Consider the following 26814-nt stretch of genomic DNA (forward strand, 5'->3'; position numbering starts at 1 on the left):
ACATACCTGACTTTGTTTAATATGTTCAACTATTACAAAACATGTTGGCACAATCGTATTTGCCAGAGCTGGATATAAGCACCTCACACACAGTTGTTTGCCTGACATCATGCGATGCAAATTACTAGTTAAATCTCTCTCTATAAATAATATATAAATATGTGTACAGTGTGCTTCAAAAATGCATTAATAATAATCTTTATAATAAATGGCTGTCCAGGTGCAATCATAACAAAGGTGAAATAGCATTAATCCTGCCTCCTTTGCCCTTACCACCAGCAAACACTTGGAATAGCTTTCCCCTTTACTTATGCCATTGTCTGTCAACCCTCCCTGCACTGTTAATTCAAACCAACCCCAATCACAGGGCACATTTAGGGCTTATACAATTAGTATCTTCTTGCCATGCTTCTGGGTAGAAGTTTCCAGACGGCTGTATTCAAAGCATCCACATGAAGACACATACAGGGAGCTGCAGCCGTGATATCCCTGAGTGCATCTGAGTTGGTGTACCAATTAACCTTTCCATGCAAGTCCTTTGAAGGTCGCTGTTTGAGAGCATACGGATGTGGAGCTACACTAGAGACAACAGCACCACACTGATAAGTATAATGTGATTCAGCCTACTTGTCTTTTACACTAATTACTTTGGGTGGACCACATTGTAACTATTTGAATATATGGACTGCCTTGTTAATATCAGGCTTGTACGGATAGCTATATCATTATAGTCCGATTCGCAACAATCATTTGTGATCTCTATTTATACAGTTTATGTCCCAGCAATCACATTCATATTTTTATTTCTATTTTCATTACTGGTTATAGTACTATGCAAATCCATTGTTATTTATTGAGTTATTAAACATTTTTGTATTTAGCTATCTCTGGTTTGACCGATTTTATATGTATTTTGTCATGGTTTAAATGGATTTTTCATTTTGGTTACCGACTTATTTATCACCTTTCAGCACTGCTTCTTGTGTGATTTTGCTTGTTAATGAGTGGGGATTACCAATTAACCCTATTTTTGCAGGTGCAGGATTCCATTCTTTCTGTTTCATTTGAGGCTTTTTAAGCAGGCTGAATGGGGTAGCATTCAGGGGGGCAGTGTAAATGCTAATGAGTTTATTGCAACAGAGTCTGATCTGAAATTAAGAAAGTGCAATTTTATTTCTAATGGTAATTATTCCAGCCTTATTGCAAGTTGTCCTTTCAGTGTTTGTTTGTTTGTTTAAACCTTTTATGGCTAGTGTTAGTTGTGGGAGTTTATTGAGGGCTTGATTGAAGAATATTGATCACATGTGTCTGTTAACCAGATATATTCATTGTAGAATGGCTGTATAGGTAATGTGTGTCTAGTTCTAAGTGTGTCAGTGTAACAAATTTAAATAGCATAATTCGGAGTTATACCGGAATTAAACAGGAGGAAACAGGAGAAGAACATGCTGCCTATTAACTCAGCTACACAAGGACTACAGTCAGTATTCACTTGAAACTCCATATTCTACCTCTGATGTCTTCAACTCACTCTGGCTACAGGCTACATGCAACATGAGGACTGTTTTGGATTCTGCTCTTATTTTCTTCTCATCTCATGAAAGTTTGTTTATCTGTTAGTTTGTTTTCACTGAAAAATCCACTATGTTTAATCAGCCTGCTGTACTACTTGCTCAACCACTCCCTACCCATTCTACAGTTATTTCAGGCCCCTATCTCATTACTGTGCTTTCATTTATATTTAATGCTTTGTCTTCCATCACAAGTAGGATGAAATGATACTGAATCTGAAACACTCTCCTCTCTCACGACTGCAAAAACTCAGCTATTCAATCACCTGCTCTTTATTACTCTCCATTCAACACTTCCACCCATTCCCCCACATGGCTCCCACATCATTACTCTGTACTATCCAGACATCCATGGATAAACTACATTTGCTGCAGCCTAGCTCTGCACTACTAATTACACTGGACATTGCAATTAGGTAATTCCTTAATTCCCTCATTTTTGCTATCTGACGCATAAATCCCAATGCTTGCCAAAATATTTTTCTTTCTCTCTTTTCATGGCATTATCTTTAGGACTATATCATCCCTCACCCAACCTGCAACACACACCTCTGTCCACATTGCCCCTTCATTACTTCACTCACCTCTAGTGAACACTCATGAACTGTTTTCCTATTTAAATTCAATAATTTTAACAGCCGCACTCTGCCGCCAGAAACTTTAAAAACACACATCTTACAATCATCTTTCCTACCTTTCTTCCTCCCTGCTTATATTAGCTGGTGATATATCACCTAATCCAGGTCCCCCTCAATTCTCCCACATGCATATATCTGAACACTACAGAAATCCAGCAAACCTCAAATGCATCACCTGTCTCCCCTCTCTTCCAAAGTCCTTTAAATGTGCCCTTCGGAATGCACGTTCTGTCTGTAACAAACGTACCTCCATTCATGATCTCTTCCTCTTAAACAACCTTAACCTTTAGCAATAACAGAAACATGGCTCACACAATCAGACACTGCCTCACCTGCAGCCCTTTCACAAGTTGGTTTAAATTTTACCCACACCCCCAGACCGGGAGGCAAACAAGGAGGGGGGGTTGGACTACTTCTCTCCCCACAGTACACGTTCACAGTTCTAACAAATGTCCCATCACTCACATTCACATCTTTTGAAGTACATGCTGTTAGAATTTTTAATCCATTCTCTATGCGTGTTGCTGTCATCTATTGCCCCCCTGGTCCACACCAACAATTTTTTGAACACTTCTCTGCATGGCTCCCTCACTTCTTATCTACTGACATCCCCACCATCATCATGGGTGATTTCAACATCCCTATTTCTAATCCACGTTCCAATGCTGCTTCCAAACTACTCTCTCTAACATCCTCACTTGACCTCTCCCAGTGGATTGAATCTACTACTCATCAGGATGGCCACTGTCTTGATCTTGTTTTCTCTAGACTATGCTCAGTTTCTCATTTCCTTAACACTCCTTTTCCCCTCTCGGATCATCACCTCTTTAGCTACTCGCTCACCCCCAGTTCTTTACACTCCCTAGTGTCAAACTCTTCCAAGCCTCCTCACAACCGCAGGAATTTAAACTCTATTGATTTTCAACAGTTTTCCAACTCTCTCCAATACCTTCTCTCCCCAATTTCTACATTCTCCTCCCCTGTTCTGGCAGTACCCCATTTTCATCAAATCCTAGTAACTGCCCTGGATAATGTGGCTCCAGCGACACTACATACTTTGCGTAGAATTCGTTGCCAACCGTGGCACACTACAGTAAAACGAACTCTACAAAAACTTTCTCGTAATGCAGAACGACACTGGCGTAAATCCTGTACCTCTAATGATTTCATCACATATACTGATATCTACCTCTACTATAGAAATGCTCTGGACACTGCTAAACAAACCTACTTCCAATCTCTCATCTATGCTCAGGCTTCTAACCCCAAACACCTCTTTAACAAATTTAAATCTCTTCTGAATCCTACTGCCCCAAATCCTCCAACTACTATCAGTGCACAGGATCTTGCTTCCTATTTCAAGGACAAAATTGATAAAATCAGACTTGAAATGATATCATCTCCCTGGACAAACAATCGGCTCAAATTCTTTGTAGCACCCTCTGACACTCTCTCTTAATTTGATCCCACAAATGAGGAGGAAGTTTCTACTCTCTTCTCATCTTCCTACTCTACCTCCTGTCCTCTTGATCTCATTCCCTCACAAATTGGTATATCCCTGTCTCCTATGCTCATTCCCCCTCTAACTAAAATCTGTAATCTATCTCTTTCTACTGGTATTTTTCCATCACTATTCAAGCATGCAGTGATTATTCCCATTTTAAAAAAACAGAATTCTGACCCTAACTATCTCGTAAATTACCGCCTCATCTCCCAGCTCCCATGCCCCTCCAAGCTTCTCGAGAGAATTGCCTACACTCGCCTCACACACTTTCTTACAGCAAACAACCTATTGGATCCTCTTCAGTCAGGCTTTCGCTCTCAACACTCCACAGAGACTGCGCTAAACAAGGTTGTCAATGATTTGATCACAGTAAAAAATAATAACCATTACTCTCTTCTAATTCTCCTGGATCTCTCTGCTGCTTTTGACACTGTTGACCACTCTCTTCTCACACAAATGCTACAATCCCTAGGTCTTGAAGGCACTGTCCTATCCTGGTTCTCATCATACCTATCTAATCGCTCTTTCAGTGTTAATTTCTCTGTATCCATCTTTGCTCCGCTTCCTTTATCAGTTGGTGTACCACAAGGCTCAGTTCTAGGTCCTCTGCTATTCTCTATCTACACCACTTCTCTTGGAAAACTAATAAGCTCCTTTGGATTTCAGTATCATCTCTATGCGGATGATACACAAATCTATCTATCCTCACCTGATCTTTCACCATCTGTGTTGTCTCGCGTTACTAACTGTCTTTCTGCCATACCATCTTGGATGTTGTCTCGCCAACTCAAACTCAATGTTTCAAAAACTGAATTAATAATATTCCCACCCAAAAACAAAAACTTCCTGCCTGACATTTCTATTTCTGTTGATAACATGACCATAAAGCCCACACCGCAAGCTCGTTGCCTAGGTGTAATCCTTGATTCAAAACTGTCGTTTATTCCCCACATCAACTCTATATCTAAATCATGTTACATACACGTAAAGAACATTTCCAGAATACGCACATATCTGACACAAGACACCGCAAAAACATTAATTTATGCACTCATCATCTCTCGCATCGACTATTGCAATTCCCTCCTTACTGGTCTTCCCAAAGTCAGATTTGAACCCCTACAATCTATTTTGCATGCAGCGGCTAGATTGATTTTCTTTGCAAACCGTTATTCCTCTACTGAGCCACTCTGGCAGTCTCTACATTGGCTGCCTGTATTTCAACGAATCCAATATAAAATTCTTCTACTAACATATAAGGCCATCAACAAAATTGCACCAACATACATTTCCTCTCAAACTACATTGTCTCAAACTATCTCCCTACTCGACAGCTTCGTTTTGCACAAGATCTACGTCTCTCTTCCACTCTCATCACATCCTCCCATTCTCGGTTACAGGATTTTTTCCGGGCTGCACCCACTTTGTGGAATTCCCTCCCACACACAGTAAGACTTTCCTCTAGTCTTCAAACCTTCAAACGTTCACTGAAAACCCATCTCTTTAGACAAGGTTATGATATTCCTCAACCACCATCTTAATTTCCCTAGATTACCCTATTGCCATCCTTTACACTGCTAACGCAAGACAACAACCCTCTGACCAACATTGCAACACACACAGCCCACTCAATACTTTTACCTTTGCATTCTAGCTGGTCCATTGTGCAATATGATGTAGCACATGCCCTTGTGTTTGAAACTCCCATTGTCCTATAGATTGTAAGATTGCGAGCAGGATTGTCTTACCTCTCTGTCTGTATGTACTACCCAGTATTGTCTTCTTAATGTTTGTTCCCAATTGTAAAGCACTACGGAATTTGCTGGAGCTATATAAATAAATGTTGATGATGATGATGGAGGAAATGCACCCTTCAATAAACCAGTCAAAGCCTCCTGCACATTGAAATACCAAATATGATGGAATTACAACAATATCATTCCAAAAGACATGTGCCTACTACGGTTTCCCTGTACAGTTGGTATCTGTACTTCACAACCCTTGTACGGTTTTTGTCCCTGAGTACAGAGTGGCATATTGATATGCCCAAATATGAAATATGAAGGCATGTTCTTTTGAAGTTATTTATTAAATTTTGTATTTGGTCTAAATGGTTTTTCTATTATATAGCTTTCACTAATTTGCACCTAATTTCGCCTTGAAATAGGAAATGACATATTGATCAATATATAGCATCAAAGGCAAGGCATGACTGTGATCTGCATATATTAAGTTAGCTTCCTGACAATGGGCCTGATTCATTAAAGCAAAAAAAACAAGAGTAATTTTGCCCTGGACAAACCATGTTACAATGCAAAAGGTGCAAATTAGTTTTTTATTTTGCATGTAAGGAAAATACTGGTTGATATTTCATGTTGCACACAAATACTTGATAACTTTTTTTTTACCCTGACATTTAAAGTTTATCTAGGACATGCACTACCCCAACTATAAATCTGTCCCAACATTTTAAATTTACCTCCCTCTCCAATGCAACATGGTTTGCCAAGGTGCAAATTTACTTGTTTTTCTTTTTTTGCTTTGCTCTCCTTAATGACTCAGACCCAATGTCTGCTGAACCTAATTGCTGAACCTAATTACCTCCCAGTGGGCCAATTGACCACCTATTTTTATCTGAGGGGAAGACATGTATTTTCCTATTTATCAGTTTAACATTTCTCTGGGGGCCTAACAGTTAATATTTTATTTGAGATCTTTACCTGATATTGAAGTGTTTCCCAATCTTGTTTTTTTAGTTAAACCATAACATACAAATAGTACAAACAGTGCCATTGGGACAAAGGTGGAGCAAAAGTGTTAGAACAAAATAATTGCTGCCGTTCAATTGCCAAATTCAGTTACTCTTGTGACTGCTGATCACACAATGGATTTATGGCTGTTTGTAGCTACATGCTTTGTGCTGATTTACACTCTTTTATATATTCTTAACAATTGGAATAATAAAACAACAGCAAATTTTCCTCCTGGACCAAAATGTTGGCCGCTGATTGGGAACTTACATATCATGAATTTAAAGAAACCTCACCTGACATATTTAGAGGTAAGACAATGCCATTCTTTAACAAGTTAAAAACATATATTCATGTGAAATAAAATGTTACCATCTGGAGACTCTTAGCAAACATATATTCATTTATGGAAAACTAAAATATGATTGTGAATTAACATAATTTCTTTATAGACGAGCTAATGCTGTGTATTGAGGAGATCATGTTGTCTATCAAGATAATATATTTCTGTTCCAAAACGTTTTTAAATCCCGCAATGGTAAAACACTGAAATAAAACTAGAGTATTGCTTATATCTAAGTATAATACTTAACTTCATAAACTGTAATATAAGCGAAGCCAACTGTGACAAAGTGATCCCTTATGTGACTAGTTCCTACACTAATTAAAATGAACGAATTAAAAATAATTAATGAATTAATATACATAGTGTTAGGATTTTTAAAATGGGCAGACAATTACCTGCATTTTTCTACAATAATGAGCAAACTCACTTTTTTTCAGCTGGAAGTACAAGTGTCTGTGTGTCATTGTGCTAAGATCCCCAAAGAGGAGATATGTAATAGCATGTATTGCATATCTGACAATTTAAGGACTAACAGGTCGCTCAACTAATAGCTAAAGATCACCAAAAGAATAACCTAACAACAATTAGAGGAGAGCAATATGCAAGGGCAAGGGCCCAATGGGTTAATGAATTACTCTTACTTGGTATAAATTCTACAAGGATGAGACCACAAATTGATGTTGCATTAATAAAGCATGCATCCACTTTACTTTGTTTTAAACTTTGTGTAATACAGAATAAAAAAATCTTCCACCTTGCATCTTGATCCCCAAAATAATCCACCCGGAACGTGCTTAGCAAAACAAATAAATTCAAACATGCTCAGGACGGATTATTTTGGGGATCAAGCTGCCATACAATATTTTTTTTTTTATGTCACTTTTAATTTTGTATTAACTCAGTTTGGATTGAAAGCTTACAAGCCTGGATCCTACAGAACAAAGCAGAACAGAGTTGACAAGTGTGAATGTTATTTTTAAATTATTTAAATAAAATGTTGTGGTTTTATCTAGGGGTGTCTTTTATTTACATTTTGCTTTGGTACACTACAGGACACAGTGGTCCCTGAATGTCAGGGCATGCTAGCACTTGTGGTTCTCCAAGTTCCAACATGCCGTGGCAGCAATTGGTATGCTAGTGCTTGCAGTACTACAAGTACAAGCAGGCCTAGACTGTTCATGAGTGGACCCCAATCCCTAGGCTATCCAGTCCCATGCTGACTATCGTGGGTCTGATTGGCATCATGGCAGGGGGACACCCGGCTGTGTGTTCTCATGATATGGTGCCAGCAGCCCCAGCTGGCCAAGCCTAGGGCTTTATGGAAGAAAATAGGGGGGACCCAGGGCTGCATTAACCCGAGGTCTAACTGGACTAGAGCCCAGGGGCCTCTGGTAACTGGGGGGCCAACCGGCACTCATTGCTTCAGGGGCTCTGACTGCCAGCTGGAGAAAGGCAGGCAGCTAACAGCACATGTTATGCTGCAAGCTGCCTGCTGTCACTTTAGTGCTTCTGCAGCACGTAGTAATCTACTTACTGAGGAGATCTTGTGAGAGTGAGACTATGAGTTATAGTCTAACTCTCACAAGATCTCCTCAGTAAGGAGCTTACTGTGCCGCGGAAGCACTACAGTGACAGAAGAACAGAAGGAGGTAAATTCTCGGGGGGGGGGGGGGGCTCATATAGGGGGCTCACACGGAGGACCATCACAGTACCCTTAGCACGGGGGTCTCCATTCCTTGAATTCAGCCCTGGGGGGACCCCACGCTGTTTTCCCCTCTAATTTTCCTCAGAACAGCACTAGACTGGCAGAACTGGGGTTAATATGACTGGGGAGGGGGCGCATTCTTTTTTTTTTTACATTTATTTTTATCCTTGTTTACTGCCAGTATAGCCATCGGACCCGCTGGCATTGTCATTTTAACGCCTGAATTCTGACTGTCGGTATTTTCACTGTTGTTAGAGAACTTGTAGCCAATTGGGACATGTCATCTAACACTTGCTAAATGATATTTGAGAACCATTATCAAAGTACAGCAGTCCAGTCATATTTAACTCTTAGTTGATTTCTTTAATAGAGCATCATTTTATGCAATAAGTTTTAACTCCATTGTGCATAGTTCTTCAATAAAAAGAGACTAATGTCATATCCAGAGGTGGAAGTGGGCCAAAATACTTTGGTATACCATACTGCCACTTCTCCTACTGGTTTCGTTGTGAAATTATGATCTTACATTTTCTATACCATCACTTCTAAATTTCCGCTTCCACTTTTAAAAATGTTGCAGTTTTATTCTCATAGTAAGCTATTTTTTATATTCACATTTTATTATTTTAGTAATTTATATTTTAGCTGGCAAAAACCTACGGCTCAGTATTTAGTGTTCAGATGGGGATGAAAAAGATGGTGGTCTTAGCTGGATATGAGACTGTTAAAGATGCTCTTGTCAACCATGCTGAAGATTTTGGAGAAAGGGCAAGAGTTAAAATATTTGAGAACATGGACAAGGAAATGGGTAAGTCAGCTTGACGTTATTATCATTACATCATTTTATGTGTTTTAGTTAAATTTATTCCTTAGTGCATAATTAAATGATAGTAAGCAGAGTAACTTCTTATTCCCGCAAGGCATATGTCTGTTGGGAATTGACAGGAAATGTGAGGTGATGTTGTTGTAAAAACATAATAGAGTTTATTGCAGTTCAGTGCATATAATGATGGTTTAGATCAGGGTTGTCCAACCCGCGGCCCGCGGGCCGCATGCGGCCCAGCACGCCTGTAAATGTGGCCCAGAAGGAGTTTTGGTTGTGGCAAAGGGACAGCACTGTTAATGGGAAAAAAAAATCCTGTAAAAAGAAAAGAAAATACTTACCTTGCGGTCACGTCAGCTAGTACTCCGGCTCCCTCCCTTGTCTCCTCCTGTGAGGTGCTCACAGTGAATGTCGGGCGTGATGTCATCGCGCCCAACGTCCATTGCGGAGCGCAGCACAGAGGAGTCACCCACGCGAGAAGAACAATCAGCAGCACAGAATTGGAGAAAAGAAGAGAAGAGGACATGAGAACAAGCCGATTAAAAGGTAAGTTAAGGGGGATTTTTTTTTATTATTTCAAGGGACGCTGACCAGTGAATAAAAGTCACCTGGTCCTGGAGCATCATGGACCTTATCTCCCTGCTACATACTTCTACTTGTAATACTAATGGGGCATTATATATTATTCTCTTTGGCCCATTATAAGTTGTTATCCCTTAACTAACATAGTGGTGTAATTAGCAAAACAGGTCACAATTTGGGGTCACAGTGATGAATATGTCAGGTACCGCAGGCCTGGTCAGGGCACCCTGATATACAATGCTTGGCTTAAATGCACTTTATTCATATTGCATCGTAACAATACAAAAAGTGATTATAGTATAATAACTAGAGAGGATTTTTTGAACAGGGCGATTGAAAGGTAAGTATAGGGGGATTTGAAAAAAAAGTGATATATATATATATATATATATCACTTTTTTTCTCATATATATATGTTAACTATGTTTTCTATGTTTTTTTGGATGATCAGCTATCGTTATTGTTAGTGTATCTTATGTGCGGCCCAAACCAACTCGTCGTCTTCCAATGTGGCCCAGGGAAGCTAAAAGGTTGGACACCCCTGGTTTAGATATAAGCACACTGGATATAGCAGTAATCAAGAGAAGTCAGGTGAAAACATAGACTCTGAGGTAATGCAGGGGTGAGTAATCAGCCAAAGGGCATTGCAGGAATAAATGCAGGAATATACAGTCTGTTTTGCAATATAGAAATATGAACAGACTTTGTTGCAATCCAAAATAAACAGTCTCATAGGAAATGTTGGTGCAGATTATCACAGTATTTTAGGCAATGCAAAATATAGCACATTCCAGTAATCACTGTGAAGCTCCACACAGGGAGCAACTGATAATTACCACAGTCTGTGCCTGGGGATATCGAGTTGAGCTTTATGAATGGCATGTAGGTGCTAAACCAGATATCAGAACCAGGAGGCAAATAAAAACAGAGGAAGATGCAAAGTTTGAATGCACATAGAACACAGATTCAGAATCCAGGAAGCTAGTGTGTCCATGTTGTCACTGGCAATGAGTGCAGGACAGATGACAGCTTCTACAGGGCAGTCTGCTGAGTAACCAGCAGAGTAGAAGGCAGATGAAAACCTAACAATGTCACAAGATTTCCGAGATACTCTGATCCACTCAACCAAGTCCCAATCTAACCAAAACTTATCGCTGTCATCAGGGGCAGATAGGAAGTATAGCAAAATGGGGCCAAACAGCAGTATGAGGTCAGACCAGCCCTGGGCTCAAAAGATCTATTAGGGAAGGGGACCTCCGCAGTGAATTAAGGGACGTAGCAAGCTCCATTTCAAGGCAGCAGTTGCTCTTGATATGTGAGGGGTGGGGAAAGATCTCTTTGATGAATTAAGAAAAATGGCAATGGGCCCCCTTGTAAGCAGCACATCCACCTCCACTCCCAATTGCTCCAGTCCCAGCCCTCCAGGTGCACATTTTCCAGAGTGAGACATGTCCAGCTCCCGGGCAGAAAGCCACGACAAGGTAGAAGGCTCCTTGCAGCATCAATGATGTCATGTAATTAATAACGCCACAAAGCTGTCAGTGGAGAGGATGCAAAAGGAGCTAGCAATGTGTAGCAGAGAGATAAATAAATTACTGCAGGGGTTAAATAGGACTGGGGATGGGGTGGTGACTGAAGAGAATGGGGTAAGTGGCAAATAATGGGTAGAGGATAACTTAAAAATGGGGGTGGGGTGAGAGAGAAGGAAGGAGGGCACCCTGCCAGTTACATTTCTACTGGGCCACACAATTTCTGGTAGTAGCCCTGCTCATACTAATCCATTTTCCACAAGACCACACTCCTATCTAGAAGGCCACCCCCTTAACTCTTGGAAATTGAGATGGTCCCTTAAAAATCAGGACTACTGAGATTCTGTAAGTGCAACTTCCATCAGATAAAGTGATATCACATTATAGCAGTATTGTGATATTGAACTGCAATCTGCCTCTAGTATGGTGCCCCATCTTGATTGAAAACCCTGTGCCCTTTGTAGTTACATAACTGGCACACTTGATGAGCCAAACTAACCCCTTTGGGGCAAGGACTCACATCTACCCTGCTACCACACACTCTATGCAAAATAGGTACTTGACATACAAAACTGTGCAATTTAGCTACAAAGCTGACAAAGAAAATGTGTTGTTTAGAAATTTCCTTACTTAGCTAGTAATCAAACTAGTGTGGAAAAAATCAAGATCATGAGACGTCTTTAAAATAAGAATTACCAAATTCACATTCATATAGACATCAGGTACACACACATGTGAGAGTATTCACACTATTATAGATTCACCATGCAAGTTACAGAACACTTTCAACTCCATTGGGACTACACTAGTATTGAAAGTTTGAAAGAATGAAAACAAAGAAAACTTTAACATATGTTACATGTGCAATCACAGGCCTCTGTAGGAATTTTTTCGGAGATGAGTAGAGATGGTATAAAATCATGTGCTGCTAGTGTGGGAGTATCTAGGCCATGGATGAGGTGTATCTACTCAGCAGAGGGCTTTTTAAGAATTAGGCTGCTCTCGGAGCCCCTTCCCATCCTAATATCAAAGCAAGGCTACAGGTTGGGAAACTCACTAACAAAAATACCTTGGTGCTAAAGATATGGCGGTGAACTGTTGATACCAATGTATAAGGTCTGCAGCCTCAAAAAATATATGTAAAAAAGCACAAAAAAGTTTACAATGGTATAACAATCACAATGAACTGGTGAAACACTGCGGAATTTCAACAAATATAATTTATTAACATATGAATATAAATATAAAACATAACCAGTGGTAGCGCCACTTGATATCAAACAAATTGACGGCAATAGCTGGTCATTAAAACATCAAATATATAGGTGCACCTATAATGACATGTATATATATTGACCAAGAGTCAATAATATAACGGCAAAATCAGAGAATAATACTCAATCCATTTAGATAGACCAGGTTGGGAAACTCGCACCGCATTGTTCTCTTACAAAGCAGAGCAAAAGCTAAATATACCTGAGATGAGAAAGTCCTGAATGTGTGGGACAGTAGATTGGCCCCCCAAAATTGACAAAACAACGACTTCGACTATACTACACGCAAAGCTTCATGAAGGCTTTGGGGCATTTTTGACAGGATTCCCTTATTGTCCTGACTATGTTGCCTATGCAAACAATAAGATCATAGTGACCATGTCCTCATTGGAAAAATGTGTAGGACAATACCATTAAAAACTTTTTTAACATAAAACGCAATATACGTGGCACTAATAATAACAATAATAAAAATTGCAAGGAACCGGACACTGTCAGGCAGTCTTTTATAACTTAATCAGACCTTTAGTCAGACATCAGTAAGTCTGGCAACATTTAACTTTTACCTCAGAAACACCCCCTCAGCTTTACTCGCACACATACCCCTACCTAACAACTTTCTCTCTATGCCCATCTGCTTCTCCGGTCCCTCAAAATATCTCAATGTCTCCCTTGGTGGCTAAGTGGTTAGCACTTCTGCCTCACAACGCTGGGGTCATGAGTTCAATTTCCGACCATGGCCTTATCTGTGTGGAGTTTGTATGTTCTCCCCATGTTTGCGTGGGTTTCCTCCGGGTGCTCTGGGTTCCTCCCACACTCCAAAAACATACTGGTAGGTTAATTGACTACTATCAAATTGACCCAGTCTCCCTCTCTGTCTGTCTGTCTGTGTATGTATGTTAGGGAATTTAGACTGTAAGCTCCAATGGGGCAGGGACAGATGTGAATGAGTTCTCTGTACAGCGCTGAAGAATCAGTGGCGCTATATAAATAAATGGTGATGATGAATGGTGATGAGACATGTTCCTTTGCCTACCTGCCAAGCAGCTTTTTGCATGCATACCCACTGCCAACAAATTTCTCCTTTACAAGCCACCTTACCAGTTTTTATGAGACATGCCCCCAGCTTATCTGATCTTATTTGTACCCCCAACTCTGCAGCTTATCTTTCATCCTTATCCTTCCACCTGCTCTTCATCAACTTATTCCCCACATGCCCCACTTCTCACCATTTTTCCCTTACAGAGGTAACCAATTTGTAACATATGACCGCTTACCTCCCAACATTTCACATCAAATACGGCCCCTGTCTGTGTGAAGGTTTTAGACTGCACTGTTCTCATGACCTGGTGATGCCATGCTTACCACAGCAGGTACTTTAGTTGAAGGGTGAATACCCACATGCCTGTGTAAGAGTTATACAGATGTGCAGGTCGGTGAATGGCAAGAGAGGTGGAAGGGAAGATGAGGACAGTGATCACAGGAGAATCTTCATGAGCAGAGAACATTGGGCATGTGCCTACTGTACCTCCACCTTATTCCATCTCTCATGTTATGACAAAATCCAGGGGGGCAATCTCCAGTCTGCAATAAAACCATTCTTTTATCAATACACAATGCTTTCTTCAATGTCATACACAAGACTCATATCAGGAGTTAAAACTTAGCATCTTGAAAATCGAGTCCTATTTTTTATTTCTACATGTAATATCACATGTATGAAATCCTAACTGCAAAATCTTTTACAGAAACAAGTACAAATGTAATTATCACATTTACAGAAATCATTTTAATGCATAAAGGTCTGCTACAACGGTTTACTTTCACACTAGTATCTCCTCTCCTTATCTCATGATACAGTGACATACAAAGTAGATAAAATAAATGCAGACATGAAAACAAAGGTTAAGGAGGGAGGGCTTATATTATTATCAGAGCAGGGCACTGCTGAAACAAATGGAATATATGTGTTTCAGGGTAGTGATTGGGACACTTGTGATGGTACATTAGTGTGGATAGTATAGGTTGGATTAGGGAAAACTCTAATAAGGAGAGAGTTTTTCAGAAAGTATTTAAAGATTTGAAGGCTGTGGAACAGTCTGATTGGGTAGTGGCACTAAGCAGTTGTTACAGTTGGTTGCCAGAGACAAAGCTAAGTGCAAGACAGAGCTAGATCATCATCATCAACAACATTTATTTATATAGCACCTGCAAATTCCGTAGCGCTTTACAATTGGGGAAAAATGCAGTAATATACAATACTGGATATACAGACAAAGAGGTAAGAAGGCCCTGCTCACAAGCTTACAATCTAAAGGATAACAGGAGTTAGATACATGAGGTTGAGTCTGAATATTGAATTTCAGTCTAGCCCTATTGCAAAGGTAAAAGTGATTTGTATGCCATATGATCCAGTCACATAGCAATGCAGGACAACACAGATGGCAAGAGACCAGGAGAGGATGGAAACATTTGTATATCATCCGTATAGAGATGATACTGAAATCCAGAGGAGCTTATTAGCTTTCCTTGAGAAGTGCTATATATAGAGAACAGCAAAGGACCTAAGATTGAGCCTTGTGGTACTCCAACTGATAAAGGAAACATAGGTGGATCAAGAGAAATTAACACTGAAAGAGCGATTAGATATGTAGCATGAAAGCCAGGATAGGACAGTGTCTTGAAGACCTAGGGATTTTAGTGTTTGTAGGAGGAGAGTGGTCAACAGTGTCAAATTAAGCAGAATATCCAGAAGGATTAGAAAAGAGTAATGGCCTTTAGTTTTAGCAGTGATCAAATCATTGACATGGAAGCTGAGAGATTGGAAGGTAATGTGAGAGAGAGTTTGAGTCAGACTTTCATTTTTCAGAATAGGAATAATTACTGTGTGCTTGTATAATGACAGGAAGATACCAGTAGAGAGGGAGAGAGATTGCAGATTTTAGTTAGAGGTAGAATGGACACAGGAGAGAGAGATCTACCAATTTGTGAGGGTATAGGTTCAAAAGGACAGGATGTAGAGTCGGAAGATAAAAAGAAAGTAGATACTTCATCTTCGTTTGTGGGATCAAATAAAGAGAGGGTGTTGGGAAGGAATTGAGCTGATTGATTGTCGAGGAAGATTCTTCCATTTCTAGTCTAAACTTAACAATCTTGTCCTTGAAGTAGGAAGTAGGGTTTGTCGTGGGTGGGTTGAGAAGAGATTTAAATGTGTTAAAAAGGCATTTGGGGTTAGTAGCCTGAGTAGAGATGAGCAAATGGAAGTATGTTTATTTGTTTTGCAATGTCCAAGGCATTTCGGTAGGAGGTATAGATAAAGGTATATGTGAAGAAATCATTAGAGGTACGAGATTTACGCCAGTGACATTCCACTTTAGGAGGGCAGCAGGGCTGACTATTTTGAGATATGATTTGAGATGTTTGAAGGGTGTGGCAGATGGGGAGAGGAAGATCATTTATACTGCAGTATTTAAGATAGACTGAAGCAGGGATAGATGGGTGCAGTAGTCAAGACAGCAAATTGTGAAATAGTTTGTAAAAATTTTGGCAGTGTGACACTGAGGCAGTGGGCTTGGAAGACTAAGGAAGTTGTGGTGTTATTGATGGATGTCTCTGGTTGTATATGTTGTCTTTGTTTTGATTTACAAAATGAAATAAGTAAGAATGACCATATTTAAAAACCACTCCAACTTTTGAACATTTCAGGAATTATTTTATCACATGGTGATAACTGGAAGGTAATGAGAAGATTTACCATAACAACACTGCGTGATTTTGGGATGGGAAAAAGTACAATTGAAGATAAGATTGTTGAAGAATGTACCAACTTAATTGAACATTTTGCATCTTTTAAAGGTAAGGTATGCTGATCATAATAGAGCCGAATTCCAGGAAACCAAATCTCAGTTTGGATGTCAAATTCAATCAAATGGCCTGAATTATTGACAGATAGGAATTAACTGTTAAAACCTTTATAGCCAGGGAATATATCCTAAACTATTTGATTGTGTATCTAGATGTGTTTATGTAAATAAATATTAATATTGGCTCATCATTCACTTTTGTTGCTTATTTTATTAACTTAAATGAATTACTTAATTGTTGTTAATCATTAATCTTTTATCTAGGGAAGCAATTTGATGACACTTTGATCATGAACGCTGCTGTGGCTAATATAATTGTGGCAATTTTACTTGGACATCGAATGAACTATGAAGATCCAGAATTTAGGAGACTTTTAACCTTGACAAATGAAAATATTCACCTTTTAGGAAGTCCAATGGTTGCGGTATTATTATTATTATTATTATTATTATTATTATTATTGTTATTATTATTATTATTATTTTGTAAGGTACCACAATACTCAAGGACTTATAAGGCAGATAAATAATTGAAGAAGTAAACACAAATGCTAGAGTTGCCTCTGCTCACGAGAGAGCTTATTATGTAGTAGAAAATGTGCAGTGCTGAGCAGCGTCAGACTGGGGCATGAAGGGCCAACAGGGGGAATTCAATGGTAGAGGCCCCCCAGAAGGATTGTGGCCAGCCACTAGAGAGGCACAACCAAACCACTAGAGGGGGTGTGGTAAGCCCATGAAGGACAGCTAGCACCATAATGTAGTACATAAAGAATGCAGTGTGTATATAAAGAGTACACAGTCTTGGCAGAGTCTGGTAGCCAAGATGGCCACACGCACTTTCTGAGTGCTCCGTGCATACTGACCCTTTTTTACAACTTAAACCCACAGTGCCAGGCAGCTGATTTATCTTATTCTGCCGTTAAAGGTATCAGGAAGGAGTTGATGATATTATAGTGGATTATATCTTCATCTCCTGTCGAGTGCTGCAAATAAGTTTGACCGAAGTTCTGCTGTTGTTGACTGCTTTGTACGGCTTGGTTGATATACAAGAGTTAGAATTGACACACAGCTGCAGTGGGTGCTGAATACTTTGAAGTCATATCTGTCAATCAGACCTAAGTGTCTTAGCAGTAGTGGAATATATATCAGCATTGGGCACTTGATCGCTGCAAATGTTCTGGCTTATCACGTACACTCAGAATACTCAAGGGGAGAAAGAGCAGCATTTTATTACCCTCTAAAGCTGTAATCATATCTGAGACCCCCAAGCAAACATAAACAGCAATCGAACTGTTAATGTCTAGATAACAGTGCTGATCCCATGTTATCTAATCATCACTCTGACTCTGACAGCTTAATTATCATCCCAGTGCTGCAATTGAGTCTGATGGAAGTCCTGTTTGATATTATCAATTATGTGGATCTGCTGACACCTAGTGATATATAACATCCATTTGAGAAACAACTGTATGGCTCTCACAGAACTGGTGCCAGATATATTGATCTGGTTGCACATGTACTCAGTCCCAGCATCTTACCTTCAAAATCTCTACCCTGCACGGCCACAATCTCCAGCGCTTACCAGTCGCATGTCTTGCCATTCTGCTCCAAGCTTCTGAGTGGTGTCTGCGGGGATTTACTGCCACCTGAGGTTCAGCCCATTACACAGCTGGTCTCCACTAGACCTACTAAGAACTATCTACTTGTGTATCCTGTCTGCACTCTACATTAAACAGCTATTAGCTTTCTTTTGCAATCAACATACAGCAAATTCTGCCATCTAGTGGTCGTCTTTCATGTTGCGTTTAAAATAATTTTCATCACATAAAATCTTTATTAGATTTAATAAGAACTCACTCTTTTCAACGAATGCCTCTCTGCTGGTAAAACTAGTGGTGATGGAAGAGGCACTATATTTATATGGTCAGGAACTTCATCAAGCGGTTTACCCTATACAAATTCTACAAATACTCCAAATCGCATTCTGTACCTAACAGTTACTTTTCTAGTCCTCGCATATACAGGTGTTCCTTCCGGTAGTGATCTATCAATTACCCGACTACATTTATGAGCATGTCTCACAAACAGAAAAAGGTGATAAACCCACCTAAGCATACCATTAGGAAAGCTCTGGAGAAGGCCAACGGTTGCTCTAAAATGAGTACACATCAAACGGACCCGGATTCTGACTCTGATTGACATCTGTTACAGATTCACCTTTGACACTAAAAGAGGTATTGAATATCGTCACAAAAACCATCCAGTCAGAACTGCGTTCCATAGTGGCTAAACTACGCTCAGAAATTACTGAGCTTGGTACTCGCACAAATCAGATTGAACACCAATTGGATGCAGTTACGCAACACCAGCAGGCAACTGACAAAGAAGTTGACGATCTCAGGGCTGAATTTAGCACTTACAGAGATCAGCTTCTGGATCTAGAAAATGCGTCATAGGCGTAATAATATTCGTACCTGAATCTGTCACTATGGATGCTCTACCTGACTATCGCAAAAGTCTATTCTTACAAATGATTCCTGAATTGTCCTCAGATATTCTACATCTGGATAGAGCCCACATGGCCCTCCGACCTAAACCCTCCTCAGATTAGCCTCCTTGAGATGTAATCATTAGGTTTCATTACTACAGAACCAAGGAATAGATAATGACGTCTGTAAAAAATGTCCAGTCTATCTCTTATGCAGAGACCCACCTCCAATTGTACCAAGATCTGGCCCCCTCTACACTCAAATAAAGAAGGGACCTAATCAATGTTACGAAGGCTTTGCGCAACCAATCCATTAGATACAAGTGGGGTTTCCCCTTTCAGCTGATTGTTAGGAAAGATGGTCGCACTCATTCCGTTAAAACACCAGGTGGTAAATGTATCATACCCCGGTTTTTGCAACTCGCGGGAGATCAGCGTCTTCGCAGCTTAAATTTAAAGTGGCGCTGCCTTGTAAAGTGAAACTTCCCTTTACAAGGCAGTGCCGCTTTAAATTTTAGCTGTCAGCTCGCCGAACTCCCGCGAGTTAAAGAAACTGGAGATTGATACATTTACCCCCAGATCAAGGCAGCAACCTGCTCAAGCGCTTCGGGATTCTCTAGAATACCAAGGCATTGACAGCACCTCTACCGACTTCTCAGAGATCACCTACTCCGACACCAGTCTGACAGCAGGCGTAGAGGACTACGGGGAACAGTCTCCAGATCCTGATTTCATCTACTACATCCCGTTCAGGTTTCACTTATACCTCTTCTCACTTTGACTTTATTCATGGTACTATTTTTTTTATACTAGAGCAACTCATAGGTTCTCTGTGTCTGCTTCATCACTGGACCTCCTGGGATGCTAAGTCCATGGCTCAACTACACATATCTTTGTCATATGGATACTGGATTTCTTCTGGAGACCACTGCCCCCCAAACCTCTTGGGTATCAGTTTGCTACTTACCTCATTATGTATACTGCTACTACATTTTACACTATTTATTTCTAATTAGTTATGTTCACTTACTATAACCTGTAACGTTTTGACCTTGCTGTTTTTATTTGATTTTATTAATCACTTGTTTACTGTGGGGACGAGGAGGAACGATCTTCAAATTCTGATATCCTTGTTCTCGAGGAACCCCTGTGAGAGCTTTAGTGCCAATTATTACGTCATAATTTGTCCATGGTTTTGCCTCATTCGATCTCGACATGTTAGCGCTGGGGTTGGATCATGGATTATCCGTAAAGTATTTCTCCCCCCTCACTGATTATTTACTGAATGCTTACTATTTCACAAAACTTCTGTTTCCCCCATTGTTCATTACCAGTGTTCCACTGCGCTCCTCTGTTCCCACAAAAGTCAACACCCCTATTGTAGCAACATTCCTATTTCTCTATACACATATTCGCTGCCTAACACACTTTAGGCCTCTTCCCCACTACTGCCCCACTCACATACTTATTTAACTATGACTATATGTATTAATGTTTTTCTCTATGTGTGCCTTTAGACAATCTATAATTGCCTTACACCCCCCCACCAACACAGAGACGGAGTCTTTCTTTTCTCCGCCTCTCTCCATGCTGGTTCCTAAAACTCGAATTGAGGTTAGAACCCTACCCCTTTTTTCTTCTACCCCTTTATGTAAGTCCCTTAAGCCTTTTGGATCGCTATATTACAGACTACATGTCAGCCATTTCCAGTCATTATCTCAGCAGCCTACACTTTTTAATCCTCCGTGAACTTTAGACTTCTTACATTGAATGTCAACGGTCTTAATTCCTGCACCAGACGGACAATAGCTCACCAATATATTAAGCGACAGAATCCTGACTTTGTGCCCCTTCAAGAAACTCATTTCGAAGATCTCCATCCCTCGCTCGCATCCAAGCTTTATTACTCATCTTCCAGTGCGAAGCGTCGGGGCACCGCTATTCTCATACATCAAAGAGTACCCCTAACTATAGACTCCACGATTGCAGATCCCCATGGTAGATTCCTCATTCTTAAAGGCTTGCTCAATCAAACTACTATAACAATAGTCTCATTAAATGCTCCGAAAGTGCAGCAGGGTGCTTTCTTTTCCTGCATCTTTCAACAACTCTCCTAGTACGATCACCATAGTTGGGGGAGATTTTAATGCCATCCTCGACAACGCACTAGTCCATTCTCGTCCTAAACAATTACATTAAACACAGACCGGGACTCCGCAAGATTGAAAGCGCAGCTTCATTTGCACAATCTATATGATGCCTGGCGTCTCACGTATCCCTCTTGCAAATCATACACACACTACTCATCTCCTTATGTTTTGTACACAAGAATTGACTACTAGTCCAGATGCTACCCGTTTCTTGATCTGACCATGATGCGGTGGAATTGACTTGACATATAACCCAACAAAATGATACACGTCTAAAATGGAGACTCAACTAGACCCTTCTGCTCAAAAAATTTCACATTTTAAGAATAACACGAGAGATTAAAGAATATATTGCCCTCAACTCTTCTCCAATCCATTCTGTGGGAGGCACATAAAGCCACAATACGGGGGGCCTTTATTAAGATGTCCTCAATACGAAATAAAGAGGAGATTGAACGTATTAAATCCTTAAAATCAGACATTCATCGCATTACACTTGATCACCAACTGCGCCCTATAAAACGAATCTTTTTAAAACTGTTGACCCTAACAGGCCAGTTGAATCAAATTCTCTCTAAAAAAAAGTGGCCAGAACCCTCCTCTGGCTTAAACAAAAATACTACGAGAAGGGTGATAAAGCCCATTCGATTTTTGCTCGCAAGCTAAAAGCCAGACGAACGCGAAATAGAATTATCTCTATAAAATCCTCCACTGGTTCTCTGCTTTACAACCTGAAACACATTGCACATAGATTTCGAGATTATTATGAATCCTTGTATAACATTACTCCAGACATTACAGACCCCATTCTACTAAAATCCAGTATAAAAAACTACCTTCACTCGTGTCACCTCCTTAGAATAACCCCTGCACAACTTGCCTCCCTTAATGCAGAGATCACAACAGAAGAAATGATTGACGTTCTTAAATCTTTGAAACGTCAGTCTGAACCTGGACCTAATGGGTTTACATCACTTTATTATAAAAATTCATTAACCCTCTGACACCCATGCTATCGGGTCTATTTAACTCCATTTTATCTGGGGGCAAGTTTGATGGGGCGATCACTGGAGCAGGGATTGTAGTCATCCCCAAATCTGGGCGGGACCCCACAGAGGCCGGCAGTTACCGCCCAATCTCGCTTTTAAATGTTGATTTAAAAATCTTCGCTAAGGTACTCGGAAATAGACTGAGCCTGGTGCTGTCCTCTCTGGTACACCGCGACAAGATAGGTTTCATCCCAGGTAGGCAGCCTTCGGATAACACTAGAAGGCTGATTGACCTGATTCATAATACTTTCCCGGAGCTGGTGGTCTCCTTAGACACCGGAAAGGCCTTTGACAGGGTCGCTTGGCCCTTCATGCAACAAACGTTAGTGAGTATGGGAATTCAGGGAGACTTTTGCTGCGGAATCTCAGCATTGTATCATAACCCTACAGCTTCAGTGCTGGCCAACTGTTTCACCTCTACTCCTTTCACTAAACATAATATAGTGCCCTCATTATGGAATCTTTGGCTGCTCGCATACAGAACAATCCCGATATTACCGGTATATCAACTACCACCAGAGACCATAAAATAGATTTATATGCGGATGATGTTATTTTATCGCTGACTAACCCTCACATTACGCTCCCGAAACCTCCTAAAAGAGATTGATGCTTACAGCTCCTTATCCAATTAAAAGATTAATGCTGACAAATCTGAAATCCCTGGTTTAAATATTGCACCTGCTGAAACTCGGACACTAAAAACGAACTTTAACTTTAGGTGGCAAAATAGACAACTCAAATATCTAGGGGTATACTTAACCAAATATTATTCTCGCCTTAACTCTCTAATTTCCTAAGACTCATTAGCACTATAAATGCTGATCTAACACAATGGTCTAAACTTACAGTCTCTTGGTTCGGACGTATCGCCACCATTAAAATATTACCTCGTCTCTGCTACCTATGGCAAACCCTCCCTATCCATGTCCCTGCACATGTAATTAAAAATTTACAGCAATCCCTGTCAAAGTTTATTTATGCCAGCCACAAACTGAGAATATGCCTACAGCTCTTATTTAAGCACCCAACCATAGGCGGTCTTGGACTTCCCAATTTAACAAAATACTATCAAGCCTCTCATCTAGCACAATGTGTTCTTTGGCACTCTCCCCCCTCGCAATGTGTTTGGACGCAAATAGAAGCGGATCTACTTAATTTGTATTCACCCTCCTCCTTGCTTTGGTCCAAATCTCACTGCAGACCTAGACACCCAAACCAGGTCCCTGCAGGTTTTCATAATCTATCAGGGATCGAGTGACTCGAACCTACGACCTACGTTCCCATTACCCATTGCTAGTCCCAAAATGGAACTCCTTCAATTTCCCCCAAGATTAAATCATAAAACCTTCCATCACTGGACCCGTCATCACCTTTTCTTCCCATGACCCATAGCTCCCATGAAGATTTTCCCCTCATTTGCGCAACTTATAAAAAGATATAAATTCCCTAACACAATATTTTATCAATATCTACAAATTAATCATTTCTACAACTCATTGTCTAAAGGAGCCCCCATGAATCAGTGTTCTCTCCTAGAATCACTATGCCGGCACCCAATCTCAACGGGAGGCCTCATATTCACATTATACCAGCTGATTAATAATTGTGGCCTCCCATCTAAGGACCCACACGAGCTTGCGTGGGAAAAAGATACAGGGAAAATTATAGATCCCAAAGAATGGTCTAAGATTAGAACTAACCTAGCCAAAACTTCTATTTCTGTTCGTGTCAAAGAAAATTCTCTCAAAATATATAGTAGATGGTACTTGGTTCCATCTCGTCTTCATTCTATATTTTTAACCTCCACGACAGATGTTGGAGGAGATGTGTCTGTAGGGGCTCCCTGCTGCAAGTGGTCCTGTCCTAAGATAACTTCATATTGGCAACAGGTTCATGGGTTAATCTTCTCTATTACACATATACAGTACAAATGCCTGATTCACCTCTTTTCTCTATCCTTCCTAGACCAATCCCTAATGTTCCTCGCCCAACTCAAAAATTAATTAGACACATATTGAATGCGGCCAACTGTCTGATTGCTTCGCACTGGAAGAGCGTGATCACCCCCTCGCTCACTGCAACCATAAACTCTATCTGGTCTTCATACCACCTAGAAATTATTACTGCCACTCTTAAGGATACCCAAATGCAATTTCATGCTGTGTGGACTCCTTGGACATCTTTATATGAAGCAGTGCTGCCTCTATCCACCATTTGACATTCTCATATATAATTCCCATATGCTACTCACTATATTGTGTTGGCTGACTAACTACACCAGTACCGCTTTTCCGCGAATTCTGACAAATTTAACTCCCTCTATGTCCCCTGCCTATTCCTCCCCCCTCTCTCCCCCATCATCCCCTTGTTTGTCCACCCATACTCCCAAGTTTCTCTTCTCTGAATTGTATACACTAATGCAACATTTGTGTCCTGCGTCTTCATACTTGTGACATAATTATGAATGCTGTTACTATTACCAATTTTCATCGTATTGCACTACCTACTGTATACAATTCCTTTTTGATGTCATATAATTGTAAAACTTGTTTATATAAATAATAAAAATAATATAAAAAAAAAAAAAAAGTATACACAGTCTTGAATTGTCCCCTTTGATTGGACAGAACAGTCACCAAAAATCAGGATTATGCCACTAGAATCAGAGCATTTGACAAACTATCCTGCTCTCTCCTACCTGTTCTTGTCACTTTCACCACCTGTTGCTTCTGGATTCTTTAGTTGCAGTTTGTCTGGATCCTGGAATGTTGGGGGCCCTATTTGCGAAAAAATGGGTACATTTAGAAAATTCCAGCCAGCCCCGGAGTTAAGTCAAAAGCACCAACGATTAATAATTAGGCCTTCCTCCAGCCCCAACATTAAAATAATAGTATTCCCATTTAATAAATAGATCTATATCCCTACAAACAACCCCAACAGTAAAGTAATAGTATTCCCAATTAATAAACATATTTCCCTACCTCCAAACAGCCCCAGCAATAAATTAATAGTATTTACATTTAATAAATATACCTATTTCCCGCAACCGCCACTGACATTACATAATTCATATTCACATTTAATAAATAGACCTCATAATCCCCAAATTCACCCCCCACATTCAATTAAAAGCCCCCAAACCACCCCATCTTAAATTAATAGCCCCCACTATTAAATTAAAATGCCCCACTATTACTCCACAAACAAAATAGCAGCCATAAATTAGTCATCACCTACCTCACATACACACAGTACATTGCCACAAGCCCCTGTGCCATCACACACACACACACATACTACATTGCCAAAAGTCCCCTGCGCTATAACACACACACATACTATATTGCAACAAGCACCCTCTGCCATGACACACACTACATTGCCACAAACTCCCTTTGCCTTCACACACATATTATATTAGTACTCATAATAGTCATCACCTACCTCACACACACACAGTACATTGCCACAATCCTCCTGTGCCATCACACACACACACATACTACATTGCCACAATCCACCTATGCCATCACACACACACACACACACACACACACACACACACACATTACATTGCCACAAGCCCCCTGTGCTATCACACATATTACATTGTCACAAGCCCCCCTGTGCATCACACACATTACATTCCCACAACCCCCATGTGTCATCACACACATTACATCACCACATGATACTTGTGCCATCACACACACACGCACATACTACATTGCCAGAATCCGCCTATGCCATCACACACACACAACATTTCCACAAGCCCCCTGTGCCATCACACACATTATATTCCCAAAATACTCCTGTGCCATCACATATATTACATTGTCACAAGCCCCCCTGTGCATCACACATATTACATTGCCACAACCCTGCTGTGTCATCACACACATTACATCACCACAAGCCCCCTCTGCCATCACACACACATTACTGTGCCCCTTCATCACCATGCTGTGCCCCCTTATGATCACACTGTGCCCTCCATGCTGCTTTCGCACCCCTTTAACCTGGACCCCCTTCCTTACACTGTGCCATGCTGCTTTTTGCTCCCTCCTTCATCACCCTGTGTCATGCTACTTTTGCTCCACCCCTTCATCACTCTGTGCCATGCTACTTTTGCTCCCCCCTTCCTCCATCTGTGCAATGCTGCTTCGGCCCCATTCTTCCATCTGTGCCATTCTGCGCCCACCTTATTACTATGTGCCATTCTGCTTTCACCCCCATGCATCCATTCCTTTACTTACTTTTATTGACTTTTTTCTTCCCTTTTCCTCTCTCTTTATCTTTTGACTTCTTGCCTGCTTGCTGGCTCCTCTCTGCGCCGCTCCTCACTGAATATGTTGGGCGTGATGACATCACCCGACATTCAGTGTGAGTGGAGCAGGGATGCCGGCGCTGCAATCAGGTTTTTTTGTTGTCGTGGTTTTTTTTTTCCTTTTGTAAGTACCCTGCTCCGCCCCACCAACGAAGAGGTCGGAGCCATCAGACGTCGGGGCCCATCGGGGAATTTCCCGGCTCCCCGGC

General features: G+C 40.6%; 1 protein-coding gene across 2 annotated transcripts in view; it reads left to right on the forward strand.

Moving 5' to 3' along the window:
* The first annotated feature begins 6524 nt into the window (after positions 1–6524).
* LOC142143415 (cytochrome P450 2K1-like) overlaps positions 6525–26814 on the forward strand; it is a 53751-nt gene continuing 33461 nt past the window's right edge. Inside the window, exons 1-4 of one of the 2 annotated variants that reach the window (XM_075201249.1) lie at positions 6525–6774; positions 9160–9322; positions 16428–16577; positions 16850–17010. In XM_075201249.1, coding sequence (XP_075057350.1) covers positions 6598–6774; positions 9160–9322; positions 16428–16577; positions 16850–17010 — 651 coding nt within the window. In that variant the 5' untranslated portion in view covers positions 6525–6597. The remainder of the gene's footprint in view (positions 6775–9159; positions 9323–16427; positions 16578–16849; positions 17011–26814) is intronic. The other variant, XM_075201248.1, reaches the window with a different exon arrangement.

This window comes from Mixophyes fleayi, chromosome 3, assembly GCF_038048845.1.
Source record: "Mixophyes fleayi isolate aMixFle1 chromosome 3, aMixFle1.hap1, whole genome shotgun sequence".
NCBI classification, from domain to species: Eukaryota; Metazoa; Chordata; class Amphibia; order Anura; family Limnodynastidae; genus Mixophyes; species Mixophyes fleayi.